The 20,791-nt window shown below is 43.7% G+C and overlaps 1 protein-coding gene across 8 annotated transcripts in view; it reads left to right on the top strand.

The window, feature by feature from the left end:
• LOC110494446 (ephrin type-B receptor 2) overlaps nucleotides 1-20,791 on the top strand; it is a 156,998-nt gene that overhangs the window by 129,229 nt on the left and 6,978 nt on the right. The window contains exons 6-14 of one of the 8 annotated variants that reach the window (XM_090205869.1): nucleotides 9,386-9,510; nucleotides 10,491-10,653; nucleotides 11,657-11,765; nucleotides 12,045-12,109; nucleotides 13,824-13,937; nucleotides 14,096-14,343; nucleotides 16,787-17,002; nucleotides 17,289-17,438; nucleotides 20,206-20,399. In XM_090205869.1, coding sequence (XP_090061995.1) covers nucleotides 9,386-9,510; nucleotides 10,491-10,653; nucleotides 11,657-11,765; nucleotides 12,045-12,109; nucleotides 13,824-13,937; nucleotides 14,096-14,343; nucleotides 16,787-17,002; nucleotides 17,289-17,438; nucleotides 20,206-20,399 — 1,384 coding nt within the window. Of the gene's footprint in view, nucleotides 1-9,385; nucleotides 9,511-10,490; nucleotides 10,654-11,656; nucleotides 11,766-12,041; nucleotides 12,110-13,814; nucleotides 13,938-14,095; nucleotides 14,344-16,786; nucleotides 17,003-17,288; nucleotides 17,439-20,163; nucleotides 20,400-20,791 lie in introns of all 8 variants that reach the window. The other 7 variants (XM_021569486.3, XM_021569487.3, XM_021569484.3 and 4 more) reach the window with 7 other exon arrangements.

Below are 20,791 nucleotides of genomic sequence, written 5' to 3'. Positions count from 1 at the left end.
TATGATGGGGCCTAAAACCAGAATGAAGTGTTTCATATACATTGTTTGTCTTCAGGAAGGCAGGTAGTTGTTGCGCAACAGCTTTTTGTAAAAGTTTTGAGAGGAATGGGAGATTCGATATAGGCCGATAGTTTTAAAATATTTTCTGGGTCAGGGTTTGGCTTTTTTCAAGAGAGGCTTTATTACTGCAACTTTTAGTGAGTTTGGTACACATCTGGTGGATAGAGAGCCGCTTATTATGTTTAACATAGGAGGGCTAAGCACAGGAAGCAGCTCTTTCAGTAGTTTAGTTGGAATCGGGTCCAGTATGCAGCTTGAAGGTTTAGAGGCCATTACTATTTTCAACAGTGTGTCAAGAGAAATAGTATTAAAAAAACTTGAGTGTCTCCCTTGATCCTAGGTCCTGGCAGTGTTGTGCAGACTCAGGACAACTGAGCTTTGGAGAAATACACAGATTTAAAGAGTCCGTAATTTACTTTCTAATGATCATGATACTTTCGTTAAAGAAGTTCATGAATTGATCTATGCTGAAGTGAAAGCCATCCTCTCTTGGGGTTTACTGCTTGTTAGTTAGCTTTGCAACAGTATCAAAAAATGTGGTGGAGGGAGTCTGGAAAGGCATATAGGAATCATTGTTGCCCGAGAATTTATAGCACGACTTTTGATGATCCTTGGTTGGGGTCTGAGCAGATTCTTTTTTTTGTGATTGCAAACAAATATGAATATTAAAGTCACCAAAAATTTGAATATTATCTGCCATGACAACAAGATCCAATAGGAATTCAGGGAACTCAGTGAGGAATGCTGTATACGGCCCAGGAGGCCTGTAACAGTAGCTCTAAAAAGTGATTGATTAGGCTGCATATATTTCATGACTAGAAGCTCAAAAGAGGAAAATGCAGTCTTTTTTTTTGTGTAAATTGAAATTTGCTATCGTAAATGTTAGCAGCACCTCCACCTTTGCGGGATGCGCGGGGGATATGGTCAATAGTGTAACACAGTAAATTCATCAGGCTTAAGCCATGTTTCAGTCAGGCCAATCACATCAAGATTATGATCAGTGATTAGTTAATTGACTATAACTGCCTTGGAAGTGAGGGATCTAACATTAAGTAGCCCTATCTTTCAATAATGACAGGAATTGAGGAGGTCTTTATTCCAGTGAGATTGCTAAGGCGAACACAGGCAAAGTTTAGTATTTCCCAACCTAGATCGAGGCACAGACATGGTCTCAATGGGGATCGCTGAGCTGACTACACTGACTGTGCTAATGGCAGACTCCACTAAGCTGGCAGGCTCGCTAACAGCCTGCTGCCTGGCCTGCACCCTATCTCACTGTGGAGCTAGGGGAGTTAGCGCCCTGTCTATGTTCGTAGATATGATGAGAGCACCCCTCTAGCCAGGATGGAGTCCGACACTCCTCAGCAGGTCAGGCTTGGTCCATCTAATTAGATCAGAACAGGATGGATCAAAAGTTATTCATATTACTGGTTTACATCCTAAAAAAGGATAATTGTGTTTCGCTGCATAACACATATATAATTTGTCTACCCATGTGATGTGGATCATTGTCAGGTTATTTTATTTAAGCTTCAGTAACAAAAGAACACCATGGTTGTAATAACACTTTAAACAGGTCGTATGTAAATGTGTAGAATGTGTTTGTTTTGGGTCCACACTGGTAAGTTAACTTATTTAAAATAGACAGTCACAGAGGATTTTCTTCTGAATAACTGGTAAGGGCATAGCACTTTCCATTCAGCTTCAGGCAACTTTGATGTAAGGCTTGATCACACCTGTAGTGAGTACTTCTATCCGTCATGCCCATTGTTGCTTATCCATTGTTCACTAGAAATACCCAACACAATGTGGAAAAACAGAATGCTTCCCACCACTAGATCACATAACTAGACGTGAGCTGGACGTGATCCCAACGCAGCCACCAATGTATCGTAAGAAAGTGAAAGCTGCAACAGGGACTTTAAACAGGGCTCATATGTGGCGAGGTGAGCTCTAACGGCCGTTGCCATGAAATCCTGGTAGGCCTCTGGGCAGAGGCAGTAAGCCTACAATGCTGACATATGCCTTGTTACAATTGCCTAAGTACATAACATGATTGACACGACCATAATAATTATAATGAAACGGCCTTGGAAGTGCCAGAAGTGTATGCCAACATAATTCAATATTTTACATGAACCTGTTTAACTGCATTGATATGGCTTAATTGATCACCAGGGGAATTTAAACCAAACTGTTTTTTTTTTTGTTGCTGGTGTTCTGTTTCCCCCAATTTTTGATGAATTAATTTCCCATCATGAAAATGTATCCCCGTTCCCCAATCAAATACCTTCATCGATACCACAAAAAAAATGACATTCAGCTTTTACTCCAATCTGGCAACCCTCATAAAATCTGACATAGCACCAGTATCCCGAAGTATTAAGGGAAAACAAGCATAGAAAGAAGCATTGGCAGAAGCATTGGCATTAATAATCCAGTATCCAAGTATTTCGATGACAACCTGGTTGATTAATAATATTGGATTTTTAACGAGTTTGTTTTTTGAAAGATGTGGGACACAAAAAAAGGCAGTGTAGAACACCATTGCCCAAAATGCATTGCTCCAGTAACTTTCAAAAGATTGTTCCGAAGTTTGCCCCACAAAAATTACTTTTCCTATGAATGAAGTCGCACAAATGTGTGTGTTGTCACACGAAATAAGCCACACAAAAACATATGAAATCTGCTGAAATATTTTTTGGTAAATATTTGCTTGAATTTAGTGAGATTATGTTGGGAGGATCGCTTTCTTTGCCTCAACAATCTTAGTGTCCTTTCCAGGTTGTCTTCCCTTTCAATGCATCATGTGACATTGGTGAGGTCAAAAGCATGAATCTCTGAGTGACATGCACATGTCTCTCCCATGATTCTCTCTGAGTTTGTGTATTTTAATTGAGTTCAGGACCTTTTCAAGATGAGATCATCTTTTTTTTATCCTGACCATTGTGTCATATAGTAAGTAACTCCTTATCTGTTAATGCAGATAAGCAATGTATCAATGGGTATCAAAAGTTAATTTCTATGCAGTGTTACTACAACAGATGTTCTGTATCCAGTCTTTCAGTGTCCTGTATACAATAGATTTTCCAGGACAATAGTTTTGTATTATAACATCTATCTTTTCAAGCCCTTCTGAAGACAACTTTTAAGGTCAACAGTGGCTTATCCACTTGACAAAGAGATTCATAGAACTCATTCAAGGACAATCAAAGTAGCAAATAAACCCACATTTGCAGTCCTTCAGATTTAGTGATTCTTCCTCACTCCTCTATTTCCCTGGAAAACCTGCTTTAGAAGCCAGATGCAGAAAATCTAAATAAACGAATTGTGGCTAGCCTAGAGCCTGTGAGTCAGAGCACTAAGGCTTATCCCTGTAGCGTACTGCTAAAACAATTGTCCAGACTGAATGACCAATCGGGGCCAAGCCCAGCAGTGTACATCTGTATTATTACAAGTGACTGCAGAGAGAGTCCCCACCCTACCCCTCACCACTGTTCCCTCACTTCTCTCATATCTCTGCTTTGGACCTCTTGGGTGAGCAGAACTACTTAGTGGCGTGGTGTGCTTAGATTAGACCTAACCTCCCGTAAGGTTCTGCAAACGTTTTAAGCCCCTGGAGTGCCTATTTTAGAATTAGCTTATATTGTGTATACGAGTGCATTAAGGCCCCAATCTTTTCAAGCGCAGATGGTTTAAAGCTTGATGAACTGAAATCTTGCTTGTGTAGCTTTACTGCATTGGAAACTCTTTGGAGACGTAAAAACCCACAATCCATTGCAGATGGTGAAACAGGGCCGTCTGCCAGTGTGCTAAAAGTACATGCAAATACAGGCCTCTGCCTTTAAGAGCTCTCGATGTGCGGCTCGTAAACGGAGAGCATTCGGAGGGAGAGAGAGTGAAGGCAGCACCAACAGCCTGTTTAGAAGGCTGCCTGGCTGCATAGTGGAGGAGCAGCTGGCTGGGCCCATTGGGAGAGACGGTGCTGTGGGGGAAACATATTTTTACTGTGAAAGGGGATGGGGATTTACGAGTGCTGACCTGTTCTCGCTTCCTTCCCCATCCTCCCTCAAATCATAGCTTTGCTCCCTGTACCAGAACCTCAAATCAGAGCCACATGGTCATAGAGCACGCTGCACATAGGCAAGTCAGATATTCAAAGAGAAGTCCTAAATCTAAGTCACTTTCACAGATTCAACAGCCAAGATGAATGGTTGACTCTTCTGTCTCTGCAACCATGTATTTTTCAGCAGACTTTGACATTTAATTTGGTTTTGGTTGTAATAGTGCAGGGTTTTAAAGATGGGAAGGGGAACAAAGGGAGAAAGGGAAATCACTCGAGGTGGCATTGTCTCTCCCAACCACAAACCCCAAATTGTGATTACTATAATAACTTTGCCTCCCACCCCTCGGAGCATGGCTCTGTAATGGCTGTCTGCCTTTTTTTTTATGGTGGCTGGAACTCCAGCTGGCCCACGTGGTCCTGCACCCAAACTCAGGCTCTGTCCAGGCATGGGGGCCCTCTCCCCACCTGCTTTCCTGCCTGCCTGTCATCAAAGGCCAGCCTGGTTTCAGTCCACCAGCTCGCTTAATGAAGATGCCATCATGCTCAGAAGGGTGCTCTGTGGAGACCAGAATCAATAGGCTGAGCTGAAAGGAGACCAGCATTCTTAGGGGAATACAAGGAGGGGAAAGAGAGGGACACAGGCATGGGAGGGAGGGAGGCCATGCCCACCAAATGAGTGTAGCAGAATAGAAGAGAACAGAACAATAGCAGCAGAGATATTTATTTACAGACTGGGTAGAGGATGTAAATGGGATAGATCAGGGGGCTCAGTAAATTGCTTCTCTGTGTTTGCAGGAGTATGCCCCATTAAATCGCCATGGATTTAAATGAGTGGAAATAACTCTAAAGCCCATCTTTGATTGATTATGGAAGTTACTAGGTGTTCAAACACAACAGTAAAATGACTATTGGGATTTTGCACAAAATAGAGCCTTTTATATTCGGCTGCTGGGCCCAAGCCAGAGCGTTATGCTAGAATAGAGAACAAAGCCCCAATGTCTTTTATCAAATCCAAGACCTTGTATTAATACTGAGACTGTAACTTAACTCTGTGACAACAACAGGAGTTCTTCACATTAAACAGCACTGACAAATACTATTTACAGTAATGCACTACTTAGGGTTTCTCTTCTGAACCGTCCACAACCCTCCCATCTAGAGAGAGCCCAGTAATGTATTGAGTTACTTTCCAAACATTTTTGGATGTTATTCAGAATTTCTGGGCCTGGATGACCTTAAGATAAAAGAATACAAACGTTATCTGTTTTTGATGAGTTTGTTCATAGACTCACGCTCTCTCGGAACCCTCCTTTGTGCTGGATAATTGTTCCAATGTGTCAGAGTACAAGCCTTGCCAGGAAAAAGTTAAACACCTAGGATTCTAGATAAATAGTCCTCGTCGCTGTAGCGTTGCAAGGAGCAATCGTTTGGAAAGCTGGAATGCTCCACCATGACTAGAATATTTTACTAGCAGTGATTATCACCCTGTCTCCTCGTGGCAGGGACTCTGCTGTTAGTCCTCTCTCTGCTGGAGTATCAAGTGGAAAATTATATAATTACTGCAGTACAGTCGAAACGCTACACACATTTTTCCATAGCAGCAGTAACAGTAATGCTTCCATCTTCTTAGATCTCTGTTGTACTGTTTATTTTTTCCTCAATACTTATTATTGGTGCGAAACAGACATCGCGTTCTTCATGCTTCAGTCCGGAAGACGTCCGTCTGTTAGAGTAAACCACAATGTTCTGCGTGGAAAGCTTTCATCTTGGCATGTGTACCATCCTCTGTACAATGACACATGCACTGCCTTTGTCTGTATGCCCTGCCCGGGATTAGGTTACCAGAGATCGCTACACCTCTTGTTTAATGAAAATGCTATGCACAAAAAAGCATGTGGCATGCAGTCCTGAATTTATGTACATCCGTAATGGGATACTTGTGAGTTCCCCGTAGAGTGACTATTTGCCTTATTATGATAGTAAACAAACTCAACGAACAGTGAGATTGAAGAGATGCCTGTGAGTAGTCTATTCTCCAGACTGGTTACTGTATACACTACCTCTGTATACACTACCTCTGTATACACTACCTGTGTGTCTCTGTGAAGGGGATCATGTACGGTGCATTCGGAAAGTATTCAGACCCCTTGACTTTTTCCACATTTTGTTACGTAACATCCTTATTCTAATATTGATTATATTGTTTTTTTCCCCACCTCCTCACTCTACACACAATACCCAATAATAACAAAGCAAAAACTGGTTGGTATACATTTTAGCAAATGTATAAAAAATTAAATAAGGAAATATCACCTTTACATAACTATTCAGACCCTTTATTCAGTACTGTGTTGAAGCAGCGATTACAGCCTCGATTGACACACCTGTATCTGGGGAGTTTCTCCCATTCTTCTCTGCAGATCCTCTCAGGTTGGAATGGGAGTGTCGTTGCACAGCTATTTTCAGGTTTCTCCAGAGATGTTGGATCGGGTTCAAGTCCGAGTTCCGGCTGGGCCACTCAAGGACATTTAGGAACTTGTCCCGAAGCCACTCCTGCGTTGTCTTGGCTGTGTGCTTAGGGTCGTTGTCCTGTTGGAAGGTGAACCTTTGCACCAATATGAGGTTCTGAGCACTCTGGAGCATGTTTTCATCAATGATCTCTCTGTACTTTGCTCCGTTCATCTTTCCTTCGATCCTGACTAGTCTCCCAGTCCCTTCTGCTGAAAAACATTCCCACAGCATGATGCTGCCACCACCATGCTTCACTGTAGGGATGGTGGCAGATTTCCTCCAGACCTGAAGCTTGGCATTCAGGCCAAAGAGTTCAATCTTGGTTTCATCAGACCAGAGAATTTTATTTCTCATGGTCTGAGAGTCCTTTACGTGCCTTTTGGCAAACTCCAAGTGGGCTTTCATGTGCCTTTTTCTGAGGAGTGGCTTCCATCTGGCCGCTCTACCATAAAGGCCTATTGGTGGCATGCTGCAAAGATGGTTCTCCTTCTGGAAAGTTCTCCCTTCTCCACAGAGGAACTCTGTTGCTCTGTCAGAGTGAACATCAGGTTTTAGGTCACCTCCCTGACCAAGGACCTTCTCCCTGCGATTGCTCAGATTGGCCGGGCAGACAGCTCTAGGAAGAGTCTTGGTGGTTCCAAACTTCTTCCATTTAAGAATGATGAAGGGCACTGTGTTCTTGGGGTCCTTCAAGGCTGCAGAAATGTTTTGTACCCTTCCACCGATCTGTGCCTTGACACAATCCTGTTTCGGAGCTCTATGGACAATTCCTTCGACCTCATGGTTTGGTTTTTGTTCTGACACACACTGTGGGACCTTATATAGACAGGTGTGTGCCTTTCCAAATCATGTCCAATCAATTGAATTTACAGCAGGTGGAGTCTAATCAAGTTGTAGAAACATCTCAAGTATGCTCAATGGAAACAGATGCACCTGAACTCAATTTCGAGTCTCATAGCAAAGGGTCTGAATACTTATGTAAATGTGATATTTTTGTTCTTTATTTTTAATAAATGTGCTTTTGTGTTTTTGCTTTGTCATTATGGGGTATTTTGTGTAGATTGATGAGGAAAAACATTTCATATAATCAATGTTAGAATAAGGCTGTAACGTAGCAAAATGTGGAATACTTTCCAAATGCACTTTAAGTTCATGGCAGAATCACAGGCCATCTTAGTGCAACTGCTGCAGGAGATGAAACTACAGGCTGCCTATTCATTATCTGTAGACACATTTATTTTAAGGCCGACGGCATATGGGGACATAGGCTCCGGGACCTCCCTGTTTAGACAGTATCTCATGATTAGTGTCCTCGGATGGAGGCTTCTGTTGGGATCAGAGGGCATGTGAGGCAAGGCTGACTCACTGTTGAGAATGAATACGCCATAAAACCGCCTCTCCGTCATCATGTCTTAGAGCACACTGGTTTCTGGGAGCTGCTTCGGGCTTTACTCTACAGTACTGAACATGTGTATTTTAATCCAAACCCCATCTGAAAGGCTCCTTTGTGGTGTGGTAGATAGCATCAGATATTACCAGAATGTTGTTACATGAACTACATAAAATGAACACTTAGATTTATATATGAGATATTAACCACACACACTCCCCCAGATTCCTTGATAATGGTGGGAGGGGCCGAGGGAGGGCAGGTGGGAGGGGTTTCCAGTCAGTGGATTTTCCAAGGAGAGCGCGTGCCGGTGGAGCGCTTTATGGCTGGAACTCTGGGGAGCCACTGTGCTGCTGGCTGGGGGCTGTGTGTATGCAGCGTGGGACCATGGGCCGAGGCTGGGGCCCGGGGGCCCATAAATCCTGCCCTCCAAGCCCCAGACAGCGCTTTTATCTCCTGCATTAGCTTCGCTGTGACCCACGGCACCATGCACTAATGTTAATGGATGTATGAGGGCGCGTGGATAGCATGCCCCTCCCTGACCCTTTAGCCTTACTAAAAAGAAAGTTGCAAGTCTGGGCCTTTGGTTTTGTTAGACTAAAGGCAGCTTACAACCCTACCCACTCATCACTCATTTCTGGCTCAATTACTTCTGAAAGGATCTGGCTTATTGCTACACTGTGATTACCACATGTAAATGCTATAATTCTCTATATCTGTCCACCATGATCATGACTCTTGTCCTTGCACTTTCAAACAATTTACTGATGTGTATGAAGTTGTCATCCACCAAAAAATATCTGTAAACATAGACCTCAATTACAAAAATAGAAGTCTGGAAAAAACTAAATGGCGATTGTGTATGGCATACTTGTGGTTCTGATGATTTTCTCTGGTTTTATGAGCCATACAAAATGGGCTTGCTCCACAATTTGTCCGGAGGAGGAGGATGCGGCCAGGGGAATGATTGCTAGTCAGACACAGACAGATACTGTCCTCACACCCTGACAATGTGGGAAGCACAGATGAATCATGGAAATAACACAAAGTCAGTGCTGGAAAGTCCCTTCAAACTATGTATGTGGTTTAGTCAGAGGTGTGCCTTTTCTACATGCAGCCCAGGATGATAGAAACTAATATATCACTATCACTGTTACATAGCTCAGTGAAGTAGGCATCTGTTTGATATCTGTTTGATGAGATTGTATGATTCGGATGTATGATTGGGAACTAATCACAGTGACTGAATGTTGTGATTCTGAATTTGTATGTGTTATGCACTTTCCTTCTTTCTCTCTGTCTGTATATCTCCGTCTCTCTCTATCTATCGATCTCTCTATCGATCTATCTCTCTGCAGCTCCGTCGACAGTGTCCATCATGCACCAGGTCAGTCGTACCGTGGACAGCATCACTCTGTCCTGGTCTCAACCAGACCAGCCCAATGGAGTCATTCTGGACTATGAATTGCAGTACTACGAGAAGGTAGGTACCCACTGCACACTACCCATTAACAAACAGTCTGCTCTGTCTCACCTCCATATAAACAGACACACACGTAAAGACACTATTGAGTGTGTCAGGCTTTCTTTCATCTCAGCGGGGCTAAATAAGGTATGCAATGACTGTAAAATATATCCCAAATTTTCTAGCACATTGAAATTAAGAATGTTGGAGTCCAGAACAGCATGATCACGGTGGGAGTCAGGCATACTGTAGCTTCTGAATCGATCCCTTTCAATTCTAATCACGGTCGGTCACTGGGAAAGGAAACTGCTCTCAGCCCTCCAGTCAGGCCACTAGGGATTGATGGAGAGATATTTGCGGTTGAAACAATGCTGTGTTGACAGTATTCAACAGACAGACTCCTCAGAATCAGCATACTTTCTCACAAGAAACACTCCCACACACAGATACGGGCAGAGAAGAGCACACACACACAAGCTCACACAAAGTTCATTTAACAGTTCTCTGTGACTGCGCGCCACTCTGCTCCACTTTTTAGTTTAATTCTATTCTCAGATGCTGCTGAGGAGAGCTGTCAAAACAATTGTCTCGGCCCCTGCCGCGGCTCAGATCTCGCAACTGTGCTCACGCTGCTGACTGATTGGTTGAAGGCTGCAGCCGGCACAGTTTTAGTCTCCTCTTCCAGACAGACCTGTCAGCTTTGTGGAGAGAGAGAAGCGGTGTGGCAATGAAAAGTTACACTAATCGTCCGAACTCACAACCCAAACAAACTAGCAGACCTGAAACTGCCATCCCTTCTGCCTATGGCTGTTGCTTTTCATTCTCTCTTCATTCTGCTTGGTTAAATAGATACACCAGTGTTAGAAACATTTGAGTCTGTATCCTACTTTGCACATCAGCCTATTTTTATAAGGCATTAAGTTAATACATGTGTATGGTAATTGTTCTGTGGATGGCACTGATTTGTATTTCTCCCTCTTTCCTTAATACTCTCTCAGGACCAGACCGAGTACAACTCAACCATCATAAAGAGCCAGACCAACACAGTGGTCATCCGCGGTCTCAAATCAGGGGCAATCTATGTGTTCCTGGTTCGCGCCCGGACCGTGGCCGGATTTGGACGCTACAGTGGCAAGCTCTACTTCCAAACCATGACTGAAGGTGAGGGTACAGACAACATTCCCTCAGCTCAGATAGAGCATAGAGAGATGCAGAGTTATCACATCCCATGCATGGCCCGTCAACCTAACATGGACCATTACAACATGGACACAATGACCCAACAGACACAAGGATGTGGATGGGGAAATGGTCTGAGATGCGGTCTACAAGACAACTCTCTAACAATGTGTACACCCATTGTTCTATTTATGTGGATTTCATTCTTTATCTTCTCAGCAGAGCTCATGAGTCATGTGAAACTTATTTTTTACCAATGAATAAGATTATTCATGTTATGTATGAATGCAGATATTTTCTGTAGTATACTGTAATTTATTAGCGGTAGACTATCGTCAGTCACAGATCAGGTTAAAGTGGATTAATCTGTATAGAAGGACACTGCTGGGCAGACTAACTTCTACCCTGGCTCCACTAATGCTGGCTCCTGGCTCCCCTGGCCTGGATAATGTCAGCGACCTGGGTGTTCTCTAAACATTTTATTAACTACAGTGCCGATGGCCATCATTAGCCTGATCTCTGCTCTCCTCCACTGCAAGCAGCCAGCACACTGCCAGACAAAGGAGAACACAGTATCACAGTAGGCTGCATACAGTACAGTGCCACCACCATGGGGCACAACGCTCCCTATCCTCAGACCTCGGAAAGAGCAGTCAGGACCTGAGATGGTGTTGTGAGATTGTGTGCCTACTGCCATGCTGGATTCCCTGTGTTTGGCAGCACTCTTGAGGGAAGGGAGCTGGGTCTCTCCCAAAAATGATCTCTCAGTTCCAGATGAGCGGGCGACCATATTGCTGGTATCTGAATGTGCTCAGTGGGCGTTGGAGAGAGGTCTTGTGCTGCCAGCCAAGATGCCCATTGGTCTCCCCAACCGTCTGTCTGTCTGTCTGTCACCCACTGCTCTCTCCATATGCATTAGCTCAGATGCCTGGCCCATATGTTTCAGTGTGTGATGGTGTGTTTGTGTGTGTTTGTCTAATCACAGAGGAGTACAACACCAGCATTCAGGAGAAGCTGCCTCTCATCATCGGCTCTGCAGCTGCAGGTCTGGTCTTCCTCATTGCAGTGGTTGTTATCGTCATCGTCTGCAACCGGTGAGTTATTCCTGCTCCAGTCCAGCCAACCGATGCTGCCTGCGACCCAATGCAAAAACAGTCAAATAAGTCAGCCAGATTAGACACATTCGCTTTAGTGGTTGTTTTCCACCCTACTTCGTTACTGTACTTTAATGTGTCCTGTGGCTTGTTAAGGTGGGGTTTATAGTTTATAGGCTGGTTGTGTTTAGTGGTCAGCTGTGGAGTGGGTAGGCCTGGTACATAGACCACACCCCCTCTCTGGGCCAGCGCTATAGCTCTTTGTCTTTCTCCCAGGAGGCGTGGTTTTGAGAGGGCAGACTCAGAGTACACAGACAAGCTGCAGCACTACACCAGCGGCCACAGTGAGTAACCCAGCCCTCACTCAAGAGTGTCTGTTTGCACCTCCCCACCATACACACACTCTCACTCATGCTCACACACCCACTTGCACACACACCTGTCTCCATGGCTACCTGCTCACGCAGCAGCCTCCATGCCTAACGTTCAACCCTCTGCTGCCTCACACACCTGTCTCCATGGCTACCGGCTCACGCAGAAGCCTCCATGCCTAACATTCAACCCTCTGCTGCCTCACATACCTGTCTCCGTGGCTACCACCTGACACGCTAGTGTCCTTGGCTACCTCCCAACCTTGTGCTTCTTCTCACCTCTCCATTGGTAATCTTCTCTCTTGATTTCCTCAACCGTCTTAATGCTAGGATTTACTTACAACATAACCTGTGTACAAGTGTGTGTTCGCTGTAGGGTCTCATTTCATAGTCAACTGATTCCATTGTTGTGGAAATAGCATTTAGCCTTCTTTTAGCTTGTTAAGTTCATTAACACGCTAATAACAAACACACCATTTGCCATTCTTGAAAAATTCAAAGGAGATTGTGAAGGAATGGCCTTTATTAATCATTTTGTTTTCCATGTAAAGCACGTTGGCCCAGAGTTCCATGATATAGAAATAAATCTTCAAGATGTAGCCAGGCGCATTGATTTAAACTAGTTTGGCTCTCCCTGGGAGCTTATGGCTTATCGTTTTCTCCTCCTTCACTCAGCTAAACAGAAATGCTCTGATATATTTCCTCTCTGAGCTTATTTCAGTTGTATTTATTTATATATTTTTCTATTTAGCTCTTCCGCTAGTCAGGCTTATCAATGGAGACAGCTTTCCCATGTGTAATCAATAGTATCAGGTTGCAGTAAATGCTGTATTTACAGAACTCATTTTTGCCTGGGTGTAATTCAGTGAGGAGTATTGCCAGAGAGGCTGAGGGCATTTCACAGCTATTAATATCGTTTGACTCCCCTGTGTGTGTTTTCATCCCCACACTGATGGTCACAGTTATACTGGCTGTCCTCCCCTATATCAGGTGGTCTCTGCCATGTTCTGGTGGGTGGTCTTTGGATTGCTCCATAGTTTGGGAAGAGATAGGAGGTTCTGACTAGGGATTATTTTTTTGCCTTAAAGGAGAATCTCCATCTGTTCCTAAACACTTCTTCAGTTCAGTCTGCTATGCAGGTTTCATGACTCTTCTATAAGCAGGTATCTCAGCTTCGCTGACTGCCTGTGCATGAACACAATAACCATTAAAGAAGCCTCAGGCCAGATGTGGAAGTGAGAGTCAGAATACTCCGATTTAAAACCTGGGACAGTTAAGTCCCTGAACACTTAAAGGCCACCTTAAGCCAATTTACCTGGCGTCAGAGCTTAAGAGAGACAATTTATTTCCTGGAGCAGAGAGTGATACTGATATAGTGTCTGGCTGTCTCTCCTGGGTGTTAATGGTCTGCTTTGACTCTGGAGCTGATACATACATTAACCTGCCTTATCACTGCTAAAGACTACCTAGAAATGCCATGTCATTGCGCATTGATTATTACAGTCCTGAGGCCCCAAGCCAAACCTACCATTCCTCTACCTTGTACTAACACTAACCTTTCTGACTCATAGTAATACACTGCATTGGCTACTCAAACTCTGAATGTTATAGGCACACAGAGTTTGTTTGTGTGTGTGTGTCAGAACAAAAAATTACATCGGCCTCTTCTTCTTCCAAGTGACTCCAGGAATGAAGATATATATTGATCCGTTTACATATGAGGACCCCAACGAGGCGGTGAGGGAGTTTGCTAAGGAGATTGACACTTCCTGTGTGAAGATTGAGCAAGTCATTGGCGCAGGTAAAGAGAAAGGCCAGTCATTTTTTACAAAATAATCATTTTGAATGCTGTCTGTATTCCAATTAATCATATTTTGCCTCATCATTTTAATGTTTGTAACCTCTGTCAGACATCTCCTCTCATTAACTGTCTCTCTGCCTCTATGTTGTGTCTTGTAGGAGAGTTCGGGGAGGTGTGCAGTGGGAACCTGAGGCTCCCAGGCAAGAGAGAGATGTTTGTGGCCATCAAGACGCTGAAGTCGGGCTACACAGAGAAGCAGAGGCGGGACTTCCTGTCTGAGGCGTCCATCATGGGTCAGTTTGACCACCCCAACGTGATCCACCTGGAGGGTGTGGTCACCAAGAGCGCCCCTGTCATGATCATCACTGAGTTCATGGAGAACGGATCACTGGACTCCTTCCTCAGAGTGAGTTACGCTGTGTTTGTATCTGAGTCAAATATTAACACTAATGGCTGTGCAGATAAACAGGTAGACACACAGACACACACAAGCACACAGGCACATACGCACACACACTCTGGGAAATGACTGCTAAATACACACACTAATGCCAACCCATCCATAACATGCAGAACATTAATCATATGAGTCTCCTCTTTACTTAGCATAGTGTCCACCACAAGTCCTTAGAGAGATGATTCTCTACCCAATCAGGCTGCGGTCTTAATGCTCCCTGAGGGTCTGTCTAGTCCAATTATTGATTTATACTCTGCTGCAACTTGCGCTGGCTGTTATTCAGCATTTCCCCTTGATCTCCATGTTTGACTACAGTAAACAGTACAGTACTGTAGCTCACTATAGGCACTAGTGAGGAAGAGAGTCCAGCAGTTCAGTTAGTTATGCTCTCATTCTGTATTTATCATACTAACCCACATTCACTCCTTCTGTTTGAGTCACAGAGAAGGACAAGGACCTATGAACTTATAGTACCTTCTACATACATTCCAGATATCTAACCTCACCTCATCCTTTGGGAGGGTTTCGAATGATTAGCGCTGTAAGAAGAAAACATGCCAGCTTTCAGAGAATTAAGTTGGCTTGTAGGTGAAAGGCTGCTGTCTGTTGTCAGCCAGTCCTGTGCCGTCTGTCTGTAGCATTTCAGCTGAACGGGAGCATGTGACTGTGTGTCCACAAGCTTTCATATCCTCTAATTGGACTCATTGTCAGTTTGAAGTGAGTGAGAAAAAACTGAGTAGGAAAGAGCTAGGGATTAATGGAAATTGGACATGTCTGATCTTTCAAAAAATAAACGATTACCATTTTTCTTATTAGAGTTACTTCACTGTAAATCTATTGTGAGTGAATTATTAAATATGGAAAACAAATCAATTCAATAAAGGTCAAAGGTTTCATGTTTGATATGAATCACTATGTTTATGTTTGTAAATGTCTGATGTTTCTACTGTGTCTATATGGAAAACACCTCCCTCCACCACCTCTGTCCTAGCCTAGTTGTCACTCCTCATCACATTGGGATTGTCTACCTCTACATAGATCATACTGAGTAAGGCTTTCACGACTCAGGGCAGAAAGCACACTGACAAGTGTCAGCTCTGAGCTATGGGAGAATATATTATAAACCTGAGACGTAAACTCTTCTTTCAAAATCCTGCCTTTAAAAAAGGATCCAGCCAGCCGCCTGTCAGCAGACTGCTGCTCTGTCTACTGCTAGAGAAGCAAAACATGAACTTTATTAGCATTCTGCTTCAAACCTCTGACACACTGTGTGCCAACTCACTCTTGAATTTGATGGGTTGTGTCTGTGTGTTTCTGTGTGTTAAGCATATTTGACAGCACATTGTATTCCAAGCAACAGTGTCACTGTGGCACCTCACTGTGACAGCTTTTGACAACATTGTCTGAACACGTCAGCGCTTTAGAACATGGCGCTCTGTGAAAGAGGACGGAGCAGCAGGGGAGACCACCTTAGATGGGAGCTGCCAGCTGAAGAATCACCTGGTGCAGCCCCCACTTCTATGAAGCATCTGCAAGGGAGAGAGGACTAGATCAATCACAGCTGATAGATGGATGGAGACAACAACAGGCAGAGGAAGTAGCAAATGCTGGGGGGCCATATAACGATCAGAAAGAAAGCTTTCTTCAGAAACAGTATCTCCACCATTATGACTAGAATTGGGATTGAGTCATAAATTGCACAGAACATGTATTAGCCATAGATCTATATGATATATGTGATGCCTCTCTCTGTCTGCTAACCCGATCCAAATTACTTTGGTGGAAGAATCTTCCCAATTAAAGTATATGCAAACACAGTGCAGGGATGCAGGGATTACGAGGAGCTGTGTATTTCTTAGGGAATTCAGCCTCATGAATAATGCATAAGCCTTAATTGCTGTGGTGCATGAGGTGCATGAGGAGCTGATGGACGTGAGGAGAACTCCTTGCTCTGCTAATGAGCAGCGAAGAGTTCAGAGGAGACTCAGAGACACAGGCATAGAGGATCTGGCTAACCATAAACTGGGAAGATGCCTAGAGGAATACACAGCTGGGCCTAGTCCGTCTGTGGTCCATCTGTGTCCCCACCCCATCCCTGTCAGTCCACGCTCATACTCTCTCATCTCTCGTTATGATCCTCCCGGATATTCCCTAGTTGATCTCTGGTCCTCGTGGTGGGTGGTGAGGGTGCAGGTGGAGGCACAGCTGCAGCCCAGATCCAGACACTCCACATGTATGGGGTAAAGCCTTGGCCAATCCAGGGAGAACAGCTGCAGCCTGCCAGACCGAGCCCTGCCCTGCCTAGTCTATAGCCATATCTATTCAATCATATCTCACAGAGGGACGTCTCAGACCTGGGGATGTATCATATTGTGATCCTTTTGTTTTGCAGCAAAACGACGGTCAGTTCACAGTGATCCAGTTGGTGGGCATGTTGCGTGGCATCGCCTCTGGCATGAAGTACCTGGCCGACATGAACTACGTCCATCGCGACCTGGCCGCACGCAACATCCTGGTCAACAGCAACCTGGTCTGCAAGGTGTCCGACTTTGGCCTGTCCCGATTCCTGGAGGACGACACGTCAGATCCCACCTACACCAGCGCCCTGGTGAGTACCATGACGTCACCGCACACACTCACACATATACATACACACACACCACATTACCCATCATAACAAAGGCCCCTCACCTGTCCCTCTCCTCCATTTTTACGGTATGTCATGTCACACACATCCACTCCCAGGAGTTTAGTTATATCCATCTCCCAGTTTGGATTACAGAGTATTGTTGCTGTGAATAATATCTCTCTGCAGAGCCAGGACACTGTGACGATCAGGTTTCCGTCTCACTTCCCTCTATAAGGTCGTTCCCTCATTGTGTTGTGTTTCTCAGGGAGGGAAGATCCCTATCCGATGGACAGCCCCTGAAGCCATCCAGTACAGGAAGTTCACGTCCGCCAGTGATGTCTGGAGCTACGGTATCGTCATGTGGGAAGTCATGTCATATGGAGAGAGACCTTACTGGGACATGACAAATCAAGACGTATGTATTTATAGACCTGCATATCATTTATAGATCATTTATAGACCTGTATATCATTTATAGATCATTTATAGATCTGTATATCATTTATAGATAATTTATAGATCTGTATATCATTTGTCAAACAGAACCACTCTAAGCATGGCATCAAATGCTTAAAAATATTTTCGAACAACCTCTGATTATTCCTGAATGTTATTACCTCTCTGTGAACCCCCATAGAGATCCATTTTGTCATGGTGGTTCTCTTCCCATGGCTAAACAGCAGCTTTCGAACCCAGGTTTAATATGAAAGCCCCCCAGTTACCACAGAGCGATAATAAGATGATTTGGAATGCAAGGCAACGCTCCGCAGACTATTCTTGCTCTTGACTGGAGCCTCTGTTTCCGGGCTCCCTCTGGGTGGTGGAGAAGAGAGCAAATTATGGGGAGAGAGATAATGAAAATAGTTTCAAATTGAAAGTGTGAACACTAATGCGCTAAGAGGGACTGAGGAGCTCGACGGTTATCTTATTATGGGCTCTAGATAGTGTTTCTACTCCATCTGGGTCTTGGTTGGGAGGGAGGCCTCTGAATGAGATTAATCTGGGCCTGAATGGAGCTACATAATGGTGGTGATAATGAGCAGGGGATCGTGGGTCCTTGTCAGAACCCTCCTCTGGGCCGGTTGTTCCCCACTCCTCCCTGATCCCTCCCCCATTTTTTCACATTTACATTTGAGTCATTTAGCAGACATTCTTATACAGAGCTACTTACTCTCCCCCCACACCCTCTCCCACCACCAACACAACTGGCAACTCTGTCAGACTAGACCTTTTTGGTATAACAATGACCATAGAGTTGGCAAAACGTATATATTTGTATAACAGGAACATTACTGTACACAGTTTCTAAAGGCCAGACTGACTAAGATTAAATCACTGCTGGCACAGTCTGCATGGATGTGGAGAGCCATTACTATTATCCTGATACTTTACTGTGATGCTTAACTGGTACAGTAAGTATGCAGCCAAAACCTTTTCAAAAATATTGTTTTTGTTAACTTCTTTGGGACTGGGGGGCAGTATTGAGTAGCTTGGATGAATAAGGTGCCCATATGCATATAGAATATGCATATCATTAGTAGATTTGGATAGAAAACACTACAACGTTTTAAAAACTGTTTGAATGATGTATGTGAGTATAACAGAACTCATATGGCAGGCAAAAACCTAAGAAAAAATCCAACCAGGAAGTGGGAAATCTGAGGTTTGTAGTTTTTCAAGTCATTGCCTATCCAATATATAGTGTCTATGGCGTCATATTGCACGTCCTAAGGCTTCCACTGGATGTCAACAGTCTTTAGAACCTTGTTTCAGGCTTTTACTGTGAAGGGGGAGAGAATAAGAGCTGTTTGAGTGAGGTGTCTGGCAGAATGCCATTAGCTCAGTCATGCACGTGCCCGTGAGAGTTAGCTGCGTTCCTTTTCCTTTCTAAAGACAAAGGAATTGTTCGGTTGGAACATTATTGAAAATTGATGATAAAAACATCCTAAAGATTGATTCTATACATCGTTTGACATGTTTCTACAAACTGTAATGGAACTGTTGTCTGAACTAAGTGCCTGCGCCGTGTGAATTTGGATTTGTGAACTAAACACGCAAACAGGTATTTGGACATAAATTATGGACTTTATCGAACAAAACAAACATTTGTTGTGGAACTGGGATTCAGTGCATTGCGTGCATTCCGATGAAGATCATTAAAGGTAAGTGAATATTTATAACACTATTTCTGAGTTTTGTGACACCTCTCCTTCTTTGGAAAATGTCTGTATGTTTTTCTGTGACTTGGCGCTGACCAAACATAATCACAAGGTGTGCTTTCGCCGTAAAGTCTTTTTGAAATCTGACACAGCTGTTGCATTAAGGAGAAGTTTATCTATAATTCCATGCATAACACTTGTATCTTTTATCAATGTTTATAATTAGTATTTCTATAATTTGATGTGGCTCTCTGCACTTTCACCGGATGTTTGTTTGACACAATGCATTTCTGAACATAACACCAATTTCAAATGAGGTTTTTGGACATAAAGATTAACTTTATCGAACAAAACACACATTTATTGTCTAACATGGAGTCCTGGGAGTGCCATCCGGTGAAGATCATCAAAGGTTAGTGATTCATTTTAACGCTATTTCTGAGTTTTGTGACACCTCTCCTTCTTTGGAAAATGGCTATATGTTTTTCTGTGACTTGGCGCTGACCTAACATAATCTCAAGGTGCGCTTTCGCCGTAAAGCCTTTTTGAAATCAGACACTGTGGCTGGATTAACGAGAAGTTTATCTTTAAAATGGTGTATAATACTTGTATGTTTGAGGATCTTTAATTATGAGATTTCTGTTGTTTTGAATTTGGCGCCCTGCAATTTCCCTGGCTGTTGTTGAGGTGGGATAGCGTCCCACATATCCCAGAGAAGTATAATAATAATAATAATGCTTGCAGGATTATGTTTTGTGTGTGGGCATGTGTTTTTATTTGTGTAACACTGCTATGGTTTTATCTTTCAGTGCATACTGTATTTCAAGAACATAGTTCTCATTTGAAATCACTGAAATATTAATCAAGATGTTAGCCAAATAGCACTCTGATCATAGAAGAAGTAGTTTGTGAGAATTGTGAGAGGATGCTCTCCAATAGGATTTCTGTCTCTCTCTCTCCTCTCCCTTCTCCTCCTTTTAGAGCCTCATAGCAACCCTTAGAGATCTGTGTCTCCCCCTGCAGGTGATCAATGCCATAGAGCAGGACTACCGGCTGCCCCCTCCCATGGACTGCCCCTCGGCCCTGCACCAGCTCATGCTTGACTGCTGGCAGAAGGACCGTAACAACCGGCCCAAGTTCAGCCAAATTGTCAACAACCTTGACAAGATGATCCGCAACCCCAACAGTCTGAAGGCCATGACCCCGCTGTCTTCAGGGTGAGTGGAACACTTAGCACACTCTCCTTAGATCTCCGCCAGTTTATCTTTCTATTAGTCTGTCACTACATGTCTGTCTGTCTGTCTGTCTGTCTGTCTGTCTGTCTGTCTGTCTGTCTGTCTGTCTGTCTGTCTGTCTGTCTGTCTGTCTGTCTGTCTGTGTATTAGTGTGTTTGAGACGAGTGTCCCTCTGTCTCTCCTTGCCAGTCATCTCAATATTCAGGACTGTGTTCCAGTATTACTTTCCTATTTCCATAGATACTATATAATCCAAAATAATGTAATGCATCTGACCTCAAAGATGGGAAAACACTTTGACATTTCAAAGGACATGATTCCTTCAATGTTTTCAATTTTGGGTTACAGTTTTGATATTCATGGTACAATTTATT

The sequence above is a fragment of the Oncorhynchus mykiss genome, chromosome 17 (assembly GCF_057628025.1).
Source record: "Oncorhynchus mykiss isolate SJ-2025 chromosome 17, ASM5762802v1, whole genome shotgun sequence".
Taxonomy (NCBI): Eukaryota; Metazoa; Chordata; class Actinopteri; order Salmoniformes; family Salmonidae; genus Oncorhynchus; species Oncorhynchus mykiss.
Note: the sequence above shows the minus strand (reverse complement) of the source record. Positions and strands in the feature narration are given on the sequence as shown.